Consider the following 18719-nt stretch of genomic DNA (forward strand, 5'->3'; position numbering starts at 1 on the left):
GAAGACAAGCTACTCATCGATGGTTTCAACCTCATCAGCTTCATAGGTCACAACAAACACGGCATTGCCTGCTACACCAAACAGGGAATAAATGCAAGAGCCCTCCAGCAATCTCCAGCTAACTCTGCCATTGAATGGTGCACCATGGAAGCTCTGGGCACCACCTTTTGCAACATCTACAAACCACCACCTGCTGAGTTGGATATATCCTTCCTCCCCACCATCCCTGTGAACTCTTTTGTCCGCGGTGATTTTAACTGTAGAAACATCAAATGGGGGTACTCAAACACTGACAGAAATGGCTCCGTTGCTAGCGACTGGGCAGAATGTACAACCTTCATCTGCTCTTCGACAACAAGGACCCCAGAACCTTTTACTCTGGCAGACATGGCACCTGGACATGCCCTGATCTGTCCTTTGTCTCCAACAACATCAGCAGACGCTGCAACAGAATGGTTCTACAGAAGTTCCCTAGATCTGGTCACTCGCCCATCATCATCTCCAGTGACATCAAGCTAGCCATCTCTAGCCTCAACAGAAGAAGATGGAATTTCAGGAAGGCTAACTGGCAAAAGTTTTCAGAACTCACCAGGAAATTAACAGCAAGCCTACCTGACCCATCATCCAATGTGAATGGAGCTTATAACGCCTTCTGCATCCTGCTCAACAAGGCTGCCAAGCTCTCCATCCCAAGAGGCCGCAGGGACCCACATGAACCTTGCTGGGATAAAGACTGTGAGAAACTTTACAAGGAGTACCTGAATGCCACCGACACTGACCAACGCTTTCTCCCTGGTGACCAACTGCTGGACCTTCTCGGGCAGAAGAGAAGGGTTGGATGGGAGGAGGAAGTAAACAACATCAACTTCACACATTCTAGTCGTAGGGCCTGGAATACGATCAACCGACTAACTAGGCGAAGTTGCCCAGCTAGACCATGCCCCATAGCAGCAAAGCGATAGCCTCTGTAATCGCTGATAACGGCAGATGGAAAGACCGCTCATCTGAGGCAAAAGCCTTCACCAGAGAAGTAGTCGCAGACATCAGGAAACTCACCAGGACAGTTCCTCAATCCAGCCCCCTTTCCCAGCCCATTTCGTCAGAAGAAATCGTTGCAGCTCTGAAATCCCTCAAGGTAAATAAGGCTCCTGGAAAGTTCCTGAAGAACATGAGCCATGAGTCACTGACCTGGGTCCAGCTTTTCCTCTCCAACTGCCTAGAAAACCTGACCATACCATCCAAATGGAAGCAGGCTAAGGTGCTGGCCATACCCAAGCCAAATAAAACACCAGATGAACCAAAGAACTACCGCCCAATAGCCCTCCTGTCACATCTTTACAAACTACTTGAGAGGGTCATTCTATCAAGAATAAACAACATCATTGAAGAGAGTCTTCCCCACACTCAAGCTGGTTTCTGTAAAGGTCGATCAACAACAGATCAAGTGACTCGGCTATTTCATGACATCGAAAGCGCCTTCCAGAGGAAAGAAAAGTTTGGAACAGTCTCCATCGACCTCACTGCAGCATATGACACAGTTTGGCACAGAGGCCTCTACCTCAAGCTCCTGTAGACTTTGCCTGATGTTAAGCTTGTGAAGTTCATCATGCTGCTTATACAGGACCGTACCTTTGTACTGGAGACCTCAAACGGTCAACGCAGCAAGAGAAGAAGACTGAGGAACGGGCTCCCCCAAGGCTCTGTTCTTGCCCCTACACTTTTTAACATCTACACCGCTGACATGCCTGTTGGAGAGTGCTCGCTATACACCTATACCGACGACTCAGCCATTGGATTTGGTGACAAAGCCTTTAGTGTGGTTGAGAATGCCCTTGAGAAAGATCTCTCGCTACTGAGCAGGTACTTCCACAAATGGCATCTCAAGCTAAGCCTGCCCAAGACAGTTTGCTCAGTGTTCCATCTTGCCAATCGATGTGCGAATACCATGCTGAACATCACACTCGACGGCACTATCGTCAGGCATGACCCCAACCCTAAATATCTCGGTGTCACACTTGACCGTAGCCTCACCTTCAAGCCACACATCCAACAAGTTGCTGCCAAGACCGCTGCCCGTGTAAACCTCCTGAAGAAACTGGCTGGCACTGGATGGGGTGCAAACTTCACCACCCTGCGCACCTCTACCCTTACCCTCGAATACTCCACGGCTGAGTATGCCGCCCCTGCATGGAGTCACAGCAGCCATACAGCCTGTGTTGATGTTGTGCTTAACACCGCCATGAGGCTAATTAGTGGTGCCCTGCCATCAACCCCTGTCGAGTTTCTCCCCATACTGTCTGGCATTCCACCTCCAGAGCTCCGTCGTAACTTCCTGACCTTGAAGCTGGCCTGCAAGAGTGCAGATGAGCCAACAAGCCTGATCCCCCCGCCTGCTGAATATGGCCACCAGAGACTCAAACACAGACACTTCTCCACCGAAGCTAGGAGACTCCTTACCACGGGCCCTCCATACCCTGGATGGATCCTTGACTGCTGGAACAAGCAATGGTCCGAGTCAACCTCCACGTTGAGGAAGTTCATCAACTCCCCTTCAACCAATCCACCTCGGTGTGACCTACCACGGAATGCCTGGGTCAACCTCAACAGACTTAGCTCTGGAGTAGCTTTGCTACTCACTTGAACAGTAAGTGAAAGCTGCAATTTTGGATCTGGAATAACCTCTCTTAAAAGATCAAACACTATAGCCACCTGAGTCCTGACAGTTATTTTCTGGAAGTCCAAGTTTAAAGGAATGATTTGCTGTGATCGCGAGCCTCTGCAGGTATGCTCTCATCCCTGCGACTCACCTTAACCTCTCTCGCTATTCAGATGAGAGTGACTGGCTCACAGTCAGTCAATTTCTCCCCGCTATGTCAACACCGGCCTCTGGCTCTTAAAACAGCCCGCCGAAGGGAGGGTCTCCATCCCTGAGCCAACACAGACAAGCCCTGATCACACATTTAATGTGAAGTGAAAGGCAGGGAAGCCTTAAGTAGCTATAGCCTGGCAACTCCCGGGATGAGAGTTTCTCGGGGCTTCCTTTAAGGTGAAGCTGCCCTCCTCTCCTCTATTCCACCTGTCATCACGATGAAAGGTTCTGTGTTTGGCAACTGGTTCCCTACCCGGATGAGGAGCATTATTTAAAGTGAGTGATAACTCACTCCAGCACCATAGTGGCAGATTGGGCTGGGGGGGTCTTTAATAAATGCGTGCATTAACACGCTCCATTAGCTTCACCTTTATTTGCTTGTAGTCTCCCACCTGTTTGTCCCGCTGTGCTTCTGTCCATTTTTTAAAAAGCCAGTGTCGGCGCCCTCCGTGGCGCATTGATACATTAATCAGGCCGACACCCGAAGGTGACGCTTCATTCGTCGGCAGAAATATCTGGCAGACAGAACCGCAATTCGATCCGGTCCTCTCTTTAGTTCACACTTTGCAAGAGACCCATTGCTGTCTCGCCGCGCTGCACATGGTAATGTAAATGGTAGAATTGTGTGGTTTTATGTCTTTCTCCTCATCTCTCTCTCTCCATTTGAGTGAGACCTCTCCTCCCCATCGAGGCTCATGAAAAGAAACCTCTATAATCATAGACTGTTAAATAATGAAGCAGGCCGAGACAGCTCCATTAGTTAGAATATCAGCTCGTAAACAAGCAACAACAAAAAAGAAACACACCCTTCACACTGAAGCAGTCACCACCGTAAACAAGTCATCGATCAACTTTTTTCATACAATATTTCAAATTGTATGAACCAACATGATTTATAATGTCTAATTTCTAATAACTATGAGACGTACTCCCATACTGATTTATTGCTCGGTGATCCTGTTTGGAAAGAATATGTAAATATGTCCAAAATTATGTCATTTTTTTGTAAGGTGGACCTAGTTAGGATAGAAGTTCCATTTTTATTAATTTATACTGCATTACTGTCACTGGTAAGTATAGACACCAAAAAAAAAAAACAGATATGGTTGCTTTATATTTAGGTATATTTATTTATTATATTTAGGTTACTTTATCATTAGGTATTTAGGTTCTCCAATGTATGCTTTCTTCCAATCAATTGGTTTGTTTTTGAGGGTGCGATTAGTTTATCTGAATATCTCCTTCCATATCAAGAATTTACTGAAAACTAGCTCCGCAGCTTTATCAAATTCACCACGGCTGATTTCACTTTTTTGTCCCCGATCTTTGCGTTCGTGGCAGGAAAGACACCACCACCAAAAATGGAAAGAGCATATACATAGAGGAGCACGAACATAATGAAAATAAACAATAACCATAAACAAAGTAATTGCACAAATTACCACTTTTAAAGTGAATTGCATAAGTAGCTGAGTTTCATGTGTAATCTAATTCTTCCTTTTTTCTTTCCTTCTTTTTTTTTTGTTTGTTTCTTTTTTCTATATTATCTGACAGGGAAAAATGTATTTGAAAGACTTAAGATCCAAGCATAAGAGTTATTGCACAAACATTATGTAATTTGTGACTTTTATAATAGCGTGTCTGCATGTCTACATCATGTCTAAAGATGTATATTAAGCCAATTCTTTGTTTCTTTCTTTTTTCTACATTATCTAACAAGGAAAAGTTTATTTGAAAAACTTAGGATCGAGATAGACGGAAAGGCGGACAGACACCTCTCCTAGGGACGATGAAACGTGTCCTCCAGACTGAAACCAATATTGGCCCCGGGACGTGGGCATTCTGCTACGAGCGCTACGGTGTGTGAGAGCCTTGGGGATGAAACCAGAAGCTCCCACAACGCTGCCATCTAGAAAGAACAGACTGGCCAGGCCAGCAGTGGGTACCGGCCACAAGGCCACAAGGTGAGACAGGTGCTACGTGCAACAGCCCATCTGAAAAGTCTGCAGAGTCACTTCAGGTTGTGAGTTGCGAGGACGTTGTTGTGTTGTACTGTAATAGCGCCACTAGCTTTTCTTTTGAAAGAGAAAAACGAGGATATGTCGCTTGGAAGTGTCTAGACACGAACAAATGGAGCCATTATGTCTGAAATGTTTGTCTGCGCCTCTTCACTAAAGTGAACGTACTGAAACAGTGGTTGGCTCCTTTGAAGCTCATTGCTACTAGGACGCTGCCGCCACTAGAGCCTCTCTCTCTGCCTCTCTCGGTGGGTTAAAAGATTTATCCGGCGAGCACAAAAGCCTTTTGCCAGAACCTTGGGAGCATAGGCAAATATGTCTCAGAAGATTTTCGATGAGCCTCAGAGAGAAAACTTGCGAGAACGCACATCTCAAAAAGAGGCTTTCGTCTAATGGGATTCTATTTGGGCATGGAGAGGGGGCTGGATGGAGAGCGTTTGGAGAGTCGGCGGAAGAATAGGAGACAATTCTTCGCTGGTCCCCTGGCCTGCCTGTATAGACACTGATTGACAGGTTGTGAGACGACAAGCACAACAGACCACGGGGAGAAACGGGAGAGGCTACAGTACACATTTTCGCTCACACAGAGTGAAAAAAAAAAGAAGCATAAAACAACAACAAAAAAAGAAACACTTGAAAAGCACTGCTGTGGCCAAAACTTAGGACTGTCAGTCTGGGACCCGAAATATTTTGAAGCATTTCAAAGGTATGTATGGCAGATAAAGCAGCAGGGGGAACCGTTCCACCTCACGCTGGCAGGTGAGAATCTATAACGGGAGATGTGCAAAGCACATGTGAACCCTAGGCCTGCGGCCGGGCAGCAGGCTTTAAAGAGGAGGAGGAAATCACGGTTTCTACATGCACGAAATATTGCAAGGCAGAAAGAGGATTTGCGGCCCACAAATACAGCAGCGGCGGCGAGTAGACAAACCTTAATTGTAAATACACATTATGCACACAGTGGTTCAAAGTAAACTCAATCTGCATAATGCTAAGACCTTTTGTATTAGTAGGAAAAAAAATAAAAAATACAATCCTGAGCTATTATTCAAATAAATAACAAACAGAACAGCTGTCACTCGCGTCAACTGCAAAATCCTCATCTAGCTAGTGGGCGGGCGAGGAAGAATAAATTCCTTTGGCTGGCATTTTTCGCCAAAAAAACAGCAGCTGAGCAAAAAGCGCAGTGTGCAATGTGTCACCAGGAGTACCCCAAACAAACAGTTTTCCCTGAGTAATATATCTCCTACTTCTTTGACATTGTTGGAGGTTGAATGGTGCAAATTATGCCATGGCTGGAAACACATGTCATGGGAAGACCTCCCCCCTTCCCTCTGATAGACCTCCTGCCTGCCCCTCTTGGATAGAGAGAGTGAGAGAGAGAGAGACAGAGACAGAGAGAGAGACAGAGACAGAGAGAGAGAGACAGAGACAAAGAGAGAGAGACAGACAGAGAGAGAGACAGAGACAGAGAGAGAGAGAGACAGAGACAGAGAGAGAGAGACAGAGAGAGAGAGAGAGAGGCAGAGAGACAGAGACAGAGAGAGAGAGAGACAGAGACAGAGACAGAGAGACAGAGACAGAGACAGAGAGAGAGAGAGAGAGAGAGAGAAAGAGACGGGCTCTGTCCACCGTAAGGCCATTTACAGTACCTAGTTATCTGTGATCAGAATATCCAATGTGAGACAACTTAGAGTGGGGAGATAAAAGGGCCCTACGGAGACATTTGTGCCTCCAAACACCAACCCCCTCCCCCCAATACCACCTACTCCCTAGATTGTCCATCAGCGGATAAGGATCCATCCATCGCCACTTTCATCACTCCTTAAACAGGCTCCCCGGGATGCGGCGCTCACCAGGAGTCGGACGCCCGCCGTTGTCGATGACATCTGGAGTGCATAACTACATATTGACTCTCGGGCAGCGACGTAGGATAGAAAAGGAGATTGGAGGTCTGACTTTGCCGCTGCTTGGAGACAGCTGGCGAGATTATGGAGTGAGTGGAAGAACCCTCGGTGCACTCTGGTTCATGGCTTAGACCAGGGGTTCCCAAACCTTTTTTAGGCAAGGCACCTGTTGGTGGCCAAAACTCTAGCTGAGGACTCCCTGACCAAAAAAAGTAGTACACACCTTATCGAGCCTTTAATAAACTGCTGCGTGGTTTAACAAATAACTGAAACCTTGCTGTACATACAGTATATATATATACATATATACTGTATATACGTATATATATATATATATATATATATATATATAGAGAGAGAGAGAGAGAGAGAGAGAGAGAACATAGACAATAGAAGAGGAAAGAACAGAATGTACTGTGGACGCACACATGGGGCAGTCCTCATTGGCTGAAATAATCGATTTGTGTGAAAATAATTAGAAAAAAAGGTTGCTATGTTTTTCGAATGGGTGATAAGCTTATAAGTGAAGCTTTAACGTCTTCGCGTGAACATGGACAAATGGGCACTGGTGGGGATAATGGGTGTTGTTAGTGCTTGGGATTAGAATTCCATCACCAAATCAATTGATTCATGGGTTGACGAATCAATCAGCCAATCAATCGGTTTAACTGTTGGAAAAGCCTGACAAAGGGCTCTGTAATACGGAAGAATATAACTATGAGAATATAATATAGAGTATGAATTTGGAGAGAATATTGTACAATATCTTTATATATAATTTGATACAATTTGTATCAAGTCTGAGATTAGGCTAAAACTAATTAATCTCATTCTCTCTAGATGACAAATTTGATATCTCAGTTTGATGACGATACGATGATGCAGGTTCATCATCAATCCTTGGCCCGATACTGGGTTACATTAGAATTGAATGGTTTGGACGGGGGAGGGAACGAGTAACTCCCAGATGGCGTCCCAGGCTACAATGTTTGCCCACGTTTAATGTATTTCAACAACACTGAAAGTTTTACACCGTGAGGTCATCTCAACAAGCAAACGTGGGAGGAAACGGTCCGTTGGAAATGCGGGCTTAATGTGGCCACAGGCTTGTGAACCCAAAGAACATTAACAGACTAAACCCATAACACGGGAGTTACGTTTAAGCAGATTGATATCAAAGGAATATTATTCCTTTGATATCAATCTGCTTAAACGTAACTCCCGGGTAATTAAGACATCAATAACAGTGTATTTAGCCTGTAACACCATAATCTGTCTCAGCAGTGCTTACAAGACAATCAAGAGACTATTGGGATTTTGATGCTTAATATTGCAGCTCTAAAGCCAACTGCATTGAGGATGAGTGAGCCCAACCACATGAAAAAGGACAACAGAGATATAGTCTAAGAATATACAGACAGACAGACAGACAGACAGACAGACAGACACCCAGACACACAGACATTGGATTTGGTTAAACCCTCTGTTCTCACCTTGCTTCTCCCTGATTGATGACCATGTACATCTCCCAGGACATGTCTTCCGCCACTGCACCATGGGGCACCAGCAAGCTGACCCCTAGACAAACCCAGACATGTAAATATATATCACGATCAGCAGTCTGTATTTGTCCTTCCCCATCCCCTCCGTCCCCAATAATCACAACACGATATGTACACTCCCATAAACACTGATCAGCTAAAACATTAAAACCACTGACAGGTGAAGTGAATAACATTATTCATCTTGTTCCAATGGCACCTGTCAAGAGGTGGGATATATTAGGCAGCAAGTGAACAGTCAGTTCTTGAAGTTGATGTGTTGGAAGCAGGAAAAATGGGCAAGCGTAAGGATCTGAGCGACTTTGAGAAGGTCCAAATTGTGATGGCTAGACGACTGTGTCAGAGCATCTCCAAAACGACAGGTCTTGTGGGGTGTTCCCGGTATGAAGTAGTTAGTACCTACCAAAAGTGGTCCAAGGAAGGACAACCAATGAGCCAGTGACAGGGTCATGGGCGCTCAAGGCTCATTGATGCACTTGGGGAGTGAAGTCTTGCCTGTCTGGTCTAATCCCATAGAAGAGCAACTGTAGCACAGGTTTCTGAAAAAGTTAATGCTGCTATGATAGAAAGGTGTCAGAACATACAGGGTTGTGTAGCCACAGAGCGGCCAGAGTGCTCATGCTGACCCCTGTCCACCGCCGAAAGCGCCTACAATGGGCACGTGAGTGTTAGAATTGGACCATGGAGCAATAGAAGAAGGCGTTTTCTTCTACATCATGTGGATTGCCGGGGTTAGGGTCCGATCTGATCGACCATCTGTGCTGGATGTGCTGGAACAACAAGCTCGATCCTTGGAGGCCCCACCCCACAACTTACAGGACTTTAAGCATCTGCTGCTAACATCTTGGTGCCAAATACCAAAGGACACCGTAGGAGTTCTTGTGGAGTCCAGTTTTGGTGGCCTGGGAGGAGCTACACAATATTAGTGGTTATTGGTAGTGGTTTTAATGTTGTGGCTGATTGGTGTATGTGTGTGTGTGTGTGTGTGTACACACACACACACACACACACACACACACACACACACACACACACACACACACACACACACACACACACACACACACACACACACACACATACATACATACATACATATATATATATATATATATATAAACATACATATACATATATACAGTATATTAGAGATGGATAAGGCCTTGAAACCACATCAATATTTATTATTATTATTATTATTATTATTATTATTATTATTATTATAAATAATAATAGTAAAAATATGCATTTATACATTTATAATTATTAATGCGGACATCTTATTAATGGCAATAATAATAATCATCATCATCCTCATCATGGGTAAAAACACCATACGATTGATAGTATTGATGGTATTGGACATACTATGAAGAATGCGGATAAATCATTATTGTTACTCTGTCTTTCAGTAGGCTCAGCAGAAGTCTGAAGTTTAGGATGTCAAACTGAGGATCAAACATCTGGTGTTGTATTTCACCTATCTTGGCTCTTACCATTGTGAAATGAAACGCACGCCGTTATTTGGCTGGCTTACCTTGAGGAAGGGGGCGGGAGAGCCCCCTTACCATATTCCCCAATTCTTGCATTCATTAATAGGGTAAAGGTGTAGAGACGTTGTGCGACCTGTTGACAATGAGGCTCTTGTGCCGGGGAATAATTGAAACAATCTGGCTATTTATTCTTTCCACAAACAATTTTCTTAAAAGTTTTCGCTTCTGCAACATCTTAGAAGAATCAAATGGGAGTTTTATTCTTCTCCAGCACCGATAACTGACAACATTCATGCGCTGCGACACCAGCATTCACACTGAAGAGCAGAGAGCAAATAAAAGCTCTGCTTCACAAAAGGACAAAACAGAAAAAAATGTTTTGAAGGATAGGAATGGGAGATGACAGATAAACATGTTTTTTGGCAGGTCTTTGGAAAGGGAATGTTTTGTAATACCTCTGCTGTCTCCAAAATGCCCATTTCAACCAGTTAGCTTTCATTAAATAAACATCTGCCATCCTATCTGGTGTTGGCACGGTGATTTCTCAGCTAGTAGCAAGTAAAATAATAAAAATAAAAGTTGAATCAAAATCCATTCTTCTTAAAATAACTTATTTAAGGCTCAAGTCTGGACCGGTTCTTAAATTGTGGATTTTTGAAGGGTCCCCTAGGCTAGGTGCGGCCATCGACCAATCAGAGCTAACAAGCAGTGGTCCAGCAGCGGCAGCAGAATGTGCGAGTGCACCACTCCACAGAAGTGACACTTCCACTCACGCCCTTGGTCGAGAAAAATAAGACCAGAGGAGGCTGATTTCGGTGCACCTCTCCATGCGATATAAGGGCTCCCCACTACACAAGGGCCTGCATGAGAGGGATCTGAGTGCAGGTGGTTCACACAGACTGTTGACCCGCATGACGATCGCAGCAGCCGACGCCAACTCAAACCGCTCCGGTTGTGTTGGTGTGGCTTGACCCCCCTCGCTTTGCCTCGGAGAGTCGGTCAAGGATGCGGAGGAATAACAAACACGTACCTGCCTTGGCAACGGCCACTGACTGGATCCTAGCAACGCTGCCCACAATCTACAAGGATTACCAAGACCGGGGATTGAATGGAAGCATATAGTGGTAAAAAAACATTTTGGCAAGAGACTTAATGTTAAATTCAGTGAACGTGTGGAAATGTTATGTGTTGTTGTATGGAAATCTCTTCCGCCCTGAAGAACATGTGGAAATTAGCTGAAGGAAGGTTTTTCCGACGTTCTCTTAACGGTAGTGACAACTGATCAGTCAGCTCCTGCTTTCCGTTTGTGGGTCCTCGTGTGTCATTCTTATTGATTTCATTGTCAGCAACCTTATCTGTATCTGTTCTTGTTTTGTTAGTCTCTTGTTTTATACCTTCAGGAGAAGGCTAGGGTTAAGGTTAACCCTTTAAATGCATTTAGTTTATTAACAATAGTTTCCAGGTATTTCTCTCATTTGGAGTTGCTTTTCTTCCATCTGAAATGTTTTGGAGTTTGGTTCCTTCATTACTTCAATATTCCTATTTCAGCATCACAGAATTTAGCTTTACTTTTCAATCCCAAACTGGCTCCATGACGCACAAATTCCACCATTCATCTGTGGCTAGAAGGCAGCACTATTCGCTGAGTGAGTAATTAATATTCCTAGAGTGAATAATTGCTTAGCAAAAGATGCTACATTCACAGATATTGGGAGCGCATTTCATGTGCGCATTCTTGGTCCTGAAAGCCTTTACATACCAAAATGAAAGCAAATAAACAACACAAAAATTAGAATAATTTGTAGGAAAAGTTGAGGTGCCCATGGTTGGTTTTAATACAGTATTAACACCAACCATAATGAGATTTTTTGCATAAATGTTATGGGTATATCCTTAAAAATATGTGCATTACCAATAAAATGTCAATAAAATGTCAACTGTCAATGTAACTGATATAGAGGAAAAAATGTAATATTTGGATTCATCCGATTCTTGAGAAGGAGCGAGAATGTGGAGAGCTTCACTGTTTGTGACATGAGGTGAAACTGAACGACAGCCACTTTCATCTGCTATCCTTCACCACACGTCTTTAAATGTATAAGCTTTATAGTTTTAATCCTTTTTGCCATGAAATGCAGCACTGTAAGACATGACAATTATGAGATGGCTCTGCCATCTTGAACGCTGTGTGATGTAGTCCACAAACGTCGTCCAGATTGGTCAGACGTGTACATATCAGACAAACTTTGGAAAATTCAAACACAAAAAGTTATGCAAGGTTCCAATGACTGTGTTAATGTGTTTTCCTGTGCTTGCTGCGAACTCACCTGTGTTTGGCACTACCAGCCTTCCTCCAGCGTGCCTGAACACACCTGTGGTTCTCAGCTGCTCTTTGGCGAAGATTAGGGGCCCGTTGGAGGCCGGTAAAGTCTTCTTGCGCCTCTCGGTAGTGCTGCAGCATTCTCGGCCTAAGCCCCGCGAGAAGGAGTCAGGGGGGGCCTTGGCGTGGAACTCCGCTCGCTCGGCCACACCAAGCGAAACCATAAAGGAGCTCTGAACCTTGACCTTAATGTCCGGCAGTGGGTCGAAGAGCTCCTTATCTATGGCGTCCTGGAAGCAAAGTGGGGTGCTGTATGTTCTTCCCACTGTCAAATCTGGCTGCATGGAGGAGTTGAGAAGCAGCGGGTTGCCTATGGAGACAGAGATACATACAGTAAGGCCTCGGGGTGTCACGATTCTCCAAAACCACGATTCGATTTTAAGGTCACGATGCGATTCGATTATCGATTTAAACATATTTGTGAGTCTTGAAAAACACTTGTTTCTCAAGGAACAATAGCAATTATAAAATAACAAAAATATGAGAATATTTATACAACACATCTAAACAGTAAAGAGCTTTATCAAAACTAGACTTTAGAAAAATAAACAATAAGTTACTTATTGCACTACTTTTAAGAAACTCACCAAAATAAGCGCAGGAAAGGGGATGCTATTTTTGCCAGAGGGGAACGCTGGTAGTAAAAGGCACATTACTATCTGTGTCTTAATTGTCTTCCATATAAAATGCAATCGGCTTGGTCGTCAACTCTCACCTTATGCGTCTGCACGTCCGCCATATTGGCGAGGTCCAGATCCGCTGGTGGGCAGGTGCAGTGTGTGTTGAGGGATGCAGTGTGTGTTGAGGGATGCAGTGCAGCCGACATCTCCGCGGAGCCGACCAGAGCTCGCCCAACTCTGAACCGAATTTCATGAAGTCGGTTCGGAGCCTAGCGAGCCTCTGCTGTCGACTCCGCAGAGGGGCCCGCACCCCCCAGTGCCCCAATATGGCGACCATGTCAGACAATATTACCCACAAAAATATGGGGAGAACCGCGAACATGCTTCTGATTTCGAAGTTCAAAATCGAACGCTCATTTCGATCAATTTTCGATTTCGAGTCAGTATCATGACACCCCCAGTAGAGCCACAGTTGTTGTCCCCAACCTAGGGTTGGATCACATATCAATTAAATGCAGTAAAGTTAACCTCCCGCTCTGGTGGAGTTTTGTCAATATGTGGGCAAGTGACCGGTGAACAAGAGGTAAGCAGAATGCAACGTAAACTGGAGAGCCATAGCCAGAGTGTTGGATTTTATTACCGGGCACACGCAGCTTGATCTCCATAATCCATCTGCTGGAGTCAGCTCTTCTGTTTACAAAGTCATCTTCCTCAAGGACAGGAAGGCAGGGAGGAAGGAAGGAAGCGAGGGAGGGAGGGTCTGTTTGGGCTGAGGGTGAGGAATTTTTCCAACCAGTTAATAATAGGGGTGGGACAAAATATTGATACTAGAATATATCGTGATACTTCCTCTTGCGATACATTATCGATACACTGGCACCAAATATCGATATTTTTATTAAAACCTGGTGAGGTTCCGTGATTCGTACGGATTGCCCCTCAGGGTTTGGCACGCATGTGAACCGTGGATTAATTGCAAAATTTAACCATCATAGTTAAATACAGTTTTTATAGAAAATAATATAGACAAGAGAGATGCTGTGTTTTACTCTGAAGAGCAATGATTGGTTTATGGTATGTCGTGCTATGTTTCTGCTACTTTACGACATGTCGTGACTGAGCTGTGGATACAGCCAATGTCACCACTATGTGTCTGCAAGTCCGGCATATTGGCGTCAATACAATGTGTATTGAGAGATGCAGACTCCTCTACAAAATCTACTCTAACTCTTTAAATTCTGAACAGATTTTCATGAAATTTGGAATTAAGTTGCTGGGGGCGAATCAAATCATACTTTTCATCCACTACCATGTTAAAATTAAGAAGGTATCATGCAAGCTTTAAGCTTTAATTTAACAATTGAGTATTGATTGAATACTTTATATATTTTAAGATATTATTTAAACATTGGACATATTTTTGATTGTGAATTGTTTCATCTTAGTTGTCAAATTCTGTGACATTTCGATTGATTTTCAATTTCGAATCGGAATCGTGGCGACCCCTAACGGGAGCAGCCGAAAGAAGAAGAAGAAGAAGAATCGTGACACCCATAACGATGGTGGGAGCGGTGGGCAAGTAATGTAATCGGTGCATGGCCGATTACATTACCTTAACTTGTAACCCCGGCAACCTTCGCGACGACTGGTCAGTTAATGAGTTGCCAGTACGGATCCAACAGTTTGTTAAGGGGTTCTGTGTGGTGGTGGTGGGGGGTGTGCTGTATTTATCTGTAGCCAGTTGATCTCATGGCGCTGCCAGAAGTAATGGTGAGATGCGCCGCATCGATCTAGCACACTAGAGCGCAGGGCGCCCTCGGAGGCCCCTTGCGAAGTCACAGAGTCTTGCTGCCCAGCTGTTGCCTGGCAAGGGTTGGGAAGCTAATTTTGCTTTATTTTTAGGGAAATCATTAATTATCAGGGGCACAAACTGTGAGGCAGGCTCTGGGTGAAATTGTTTCAGAACAATATCATCTTTTAATTGGAATTTAGGATACAAATCTTTGGTGTAGCAGGTATAGAATGCGAAACTCTTTTTTTTACATAATTGGTTGCAAAAGCTACTACAAAAAGATGCTTTCAGTACACTAATTTCTATTTAGAATCAATTCGCAAATGGCAGCAGAAACTACAGGGGAAATTCAACCTTGGGGTGATTTTGGCAGAAAGTGCATCCAATGGATGCTGTCCCTCCGAGCTGACACCCGATCACTGCAGAATTTTCCCCTCTGCCTCTCCCTCCGAGATGGGCGGGGAATAATCTGATTATTGCTTGAGTGTGCATCTTTAAGAATGGCGTGGCGAAAATGGAATGGCTAGAATGGCAGTGGTGGGATGAGAGAAAGTTAATGAAATAGACCTCAGGTTGAATACCTTGAGGGATAGGTTTGGAATTGGACCTCTGATTAAAAATCACTCAGAGGCAGAGGTAATGTGGAGAGACAGGGTCAGGTCCAAAGACTCATTCACTATCTGCTCCTGTACCACGCAGCCAGTTGAAAGCTTTCACCAGTGTCTTAACCAGAGAGGCTTTTTATATCTCAGGTAATTAAGCATGGGAAGCTCCTCATTCTCAATTTAATTAAATACCCCATCAAAGAGAACCTCCTTTTCCCACTATTTGTTTGGAAAACACACGTTTACAATACGTTGACACAGAAGTAGGTCAATGTAAAACGCTCTTACCGATGCCTGTACAACAAACTGGAGCTTGAATAAGAGGAGAGGCCACATGGTCTATTTCCAGGAACTTCAGACCCAGCTGATCGAGAGGAAAATGGGAAGGAGTGATTGTGGCTGGCCCAAGGGCGCAGCAGGGGGGAGACACTGGCCTATTTTAAATAGGATTGATGGCCTCTGCTGGATGTAATGCTGGCCTGCACCCTCCCCCAGCACCACGACCCTTTCCTCTCCTGTGCCTGTGAGTCTCTGTACCTTGTGGGAGTGGGTGTCTGGCAGTGAGGCTGTTTATGGGTGCAGGTTGGGGGTGTGTGAGAGCATGGCCCGGGATGGATAGCCCATTGCTGCGATGGCTATCACTTGCTCTAACCCAGAAGTGTCAGTGACAGCAATATGGATGCCTGCAGCAGGGCTGCCCAGTCCCGCGCACCAGCTAGCAACACAAGTATTGCTGTGCGCCACAAAAAAAAAAAAAAAAAAGGAATTGATGTTCACTGTTCCATGTGCCTCACATTTATCCATCAGTGGCTTTGGGCTGGGGCAATCTGATGGAGGGGAGATTGGTTGCCCTGACAGTAAAATGTGTGGTCCGCTGGGGTGGGGGTTGGGTGTGATTGGGGGGGGCATAGCAAGTGGTCCATCAGGTTGATTATCTCAGGCTTCACAATAACAGACAGCGGGCCTGTCAAAATAGAAGGACAGGCCTGGTTTGCTGATCATAGAGGCATAAATCCTATACAGATAGGGAGGGTATGCACCTCGCTTCTCAATGCAAACAGATGCGATAAATCACCATGGAGGAGGAGCTCCCCCACCCCACCCAAGTGCCCCCCCCTGTTGAGTGGGGCACTGAGGTGGTGTCCTTGACAATGGGCCACCATTTAGCTTTGAGCATCGCTCTCTCTCATCATCAAAGCCTCACAGTTTCTTGTTCTCACCTTGTCTGGCGGTCTTAAAGTTGAAAGACTGGAAACCCCCTGTGAGTGCAGAGGAGTCAATGACGTCCACGCCGTAGTCACTGTGGCTCTTCCTGTACAGCATGACAGCCGCCACCAGGACGGCCACAGCCACGATTCCGGCGCCCAGGCCCGAGTACAGCGCCACCTCGTTAGAGCTCTCCATACCTGAGAGGCACAGGAGGGGGGTGGGTGGGGGGTGTTGAGTGTCGTCTTAGACAGCGATAACCAACTTTCAACACAAAGGAGTGAAGAATATAGACAGAATATAATACAGAACGATACAGAACTAAGAACAACTGATTATGCTATAGACATACAATACCTATATATATATATATATATAGTATATACACCGATCAGCCACAACATTAAAACCACTACTAATAACCACTAATATTTTGCAGCTCCACCTCCTGCTGCCAAAACAGCTCTGACCCACTGGAGCATGGACTCCAGAAGAGCTGTCTGCTGAAGGTGTCCTGTGGTATCTGGCACCAAGATGTAAGCAGCAGATCCTTTAAGTCCTAAATCCTCGGACCCTAACCCTGACCATCCACATCATGTAGAAGAAAATGTGGCAATCAGCCACAACATGAAAACTGCTGATAGGTGAAGTAAATAAAATTGCTCATCTCGTTCCAATGGCACCTGTCAAGGGGTGGGATATTGTGGCGGGCCAAGGGAGCGTGGTCAAGCCGCCGCTGCAGACAGACGGTGCAGGCTCCCATCTAGGTGCCGCTCAGCTGCTGCTGATCGGGCGAATCAATGGAGGGACTCCGCTGATTCGTCCGATCCCAAAACCAGGAAGTAATATATGGTTTGTTGTCCCCGCAGTGAGGATCGCCGTGCTTGCGGGACATGGTATGACCGGGTGAGACAAGCCCACTATCCAAGCTGCCGGACCCATCATGGTGGGAGCGCGGGTAAGAGCAGATCTAACTATTTTCTGACTGGCCTGCGAGCCTTTAATTTATCGTTTTGGCCCATGAGCCACATTTTGTTTAAAAGACTGTGAATAAAAACACACCAACTGCCGCTGTTTCGCCTGCCTCCTCTTCCTCATTCCCTGGCCCTGCGCCAGAAGCACCTCTACAGATATATTAGGCAGCCAGTGAACAGTCAGTTCTTGAAGTTGATGTGTTTGAAGCAGGAAAAATGGGCAAGCGTAAGGATCTGAGTGACTTTGAGAAGGGCCAAATTGTGATGGCGAGATGACTGGACCAAAGCATCTCCACAACGACAGGTCTTGTGGGGTTTTCTGGCATACAGTGGTTAGCACCTACCAAAAGTGGTCCAAGGACGATCTGTGAACTGGGGACAGGGCCATGTGTGCCCATGGGCTCATTGATGCACGTGGGGAGCAAAGTCTAGCCCGTCTGGTCCGATCCCACAGAAGAAATACTGTAGCACAAATTGCTGAAAAAGGTAATGTTGGCTATGCTAGAAAGGTGTCAGAACACACAGTGCAGCGTTAGAACCGGACCATGGAGCAATGGAAGAAGGTGGCCTTGTCTGATGAATCACGATTTCCGTTACATCATGTGGATGGCCGGGGTTAGGGTCCGATCCGATCGAGCATCTGTGGGATGTGCTGGAACAACAATCCCAATCTAGGGGGGACCCACCTCGCAACATACAGGACTTCAAGGATCTGCTGCTAACGCCTTAGTGCCAGATACCACAGGACACCTTCAGAGGTCTTATGGAGTCTATGCCTCAAAGGGTCAGAGCTGTTGTGCCAGCACGAGGGGGAGCAATACACAATATAAGTCTTAATTAGAGGTGTTTTTTATGTTGTGGCTGATATATATATATATATATATATATATATATACACACACATATATATGAACGATATATCGATTTTGATAAACAGACACAAAAACAATGATGGAATATGGAGAGGGAGAGAAGCAATGGAGACAATCATGCAATCGTAAAGACATTCAAGGATGAACAGAAAGTAAAGTGGGAGCTCCAAAACCCATAACTTGGGATGTGGCATGAAAGGGAAAGAGAGATTTAAATAAGAGTGGTGGAATGAGGCAAGTTGAAGCGGCCCAGCTGTCTTATTTCCCTACGCCATATTACCCAGCATGGGACGGGACAAATGAACACGTGGGGTTTCCTGATTCTAAGCTGTTACACATCGCAGGCTGGTGGCTAATATTCAGATTGACTGATTGATTTGACGGCCTTTGTACATGCTAGCCGCGATGGATGTCTGAACAT

General features: G+C 45.2%; 1 protein-coding gene across 1 annotated transcript in view; it reads right to left on the reverse strand.

The window, feature by feature from the left end:
• Positions 1-18719, reverse strand: part of unc5db (unc-5 netrin receptor Db) — a gene marked incomplete at its 3' end in the record, with an annotated part of 158165 nt that overhangs the window by 19888 nt on the left and 119558 nt on the right. The window contains exons 9-11 of the mRNA XM_080004321.1: positions 16467-16652; positions 12177-12539; positions 8288-8372 (exon numbers count right to left, since the gene is read on the reverse strand). Of these exons, the coding sequence (XP_079860447.1) occupies positions 8288-8372; positions 12177-12539; positions 16467-16652 (634 nt within the window). The remainder of the gene's footprint in view (positions 1-8287; positions 8373-12176; positions 12540-16466; positions 16653-18719) is intronic.

The sequence above is a fragment of the Zeus faber genome (assembly GCF_960531495.2).
Source record: "Zeus faber genome assembly, chromosome: 7".
In the NCBI taxonomy this organism is placed as follows: domain Eukaryota; kingdom Metazoa; phylum Chordata; class Actinopteri; order Zeiformes; family Zeidae; genus Zeus; species Zeus faber.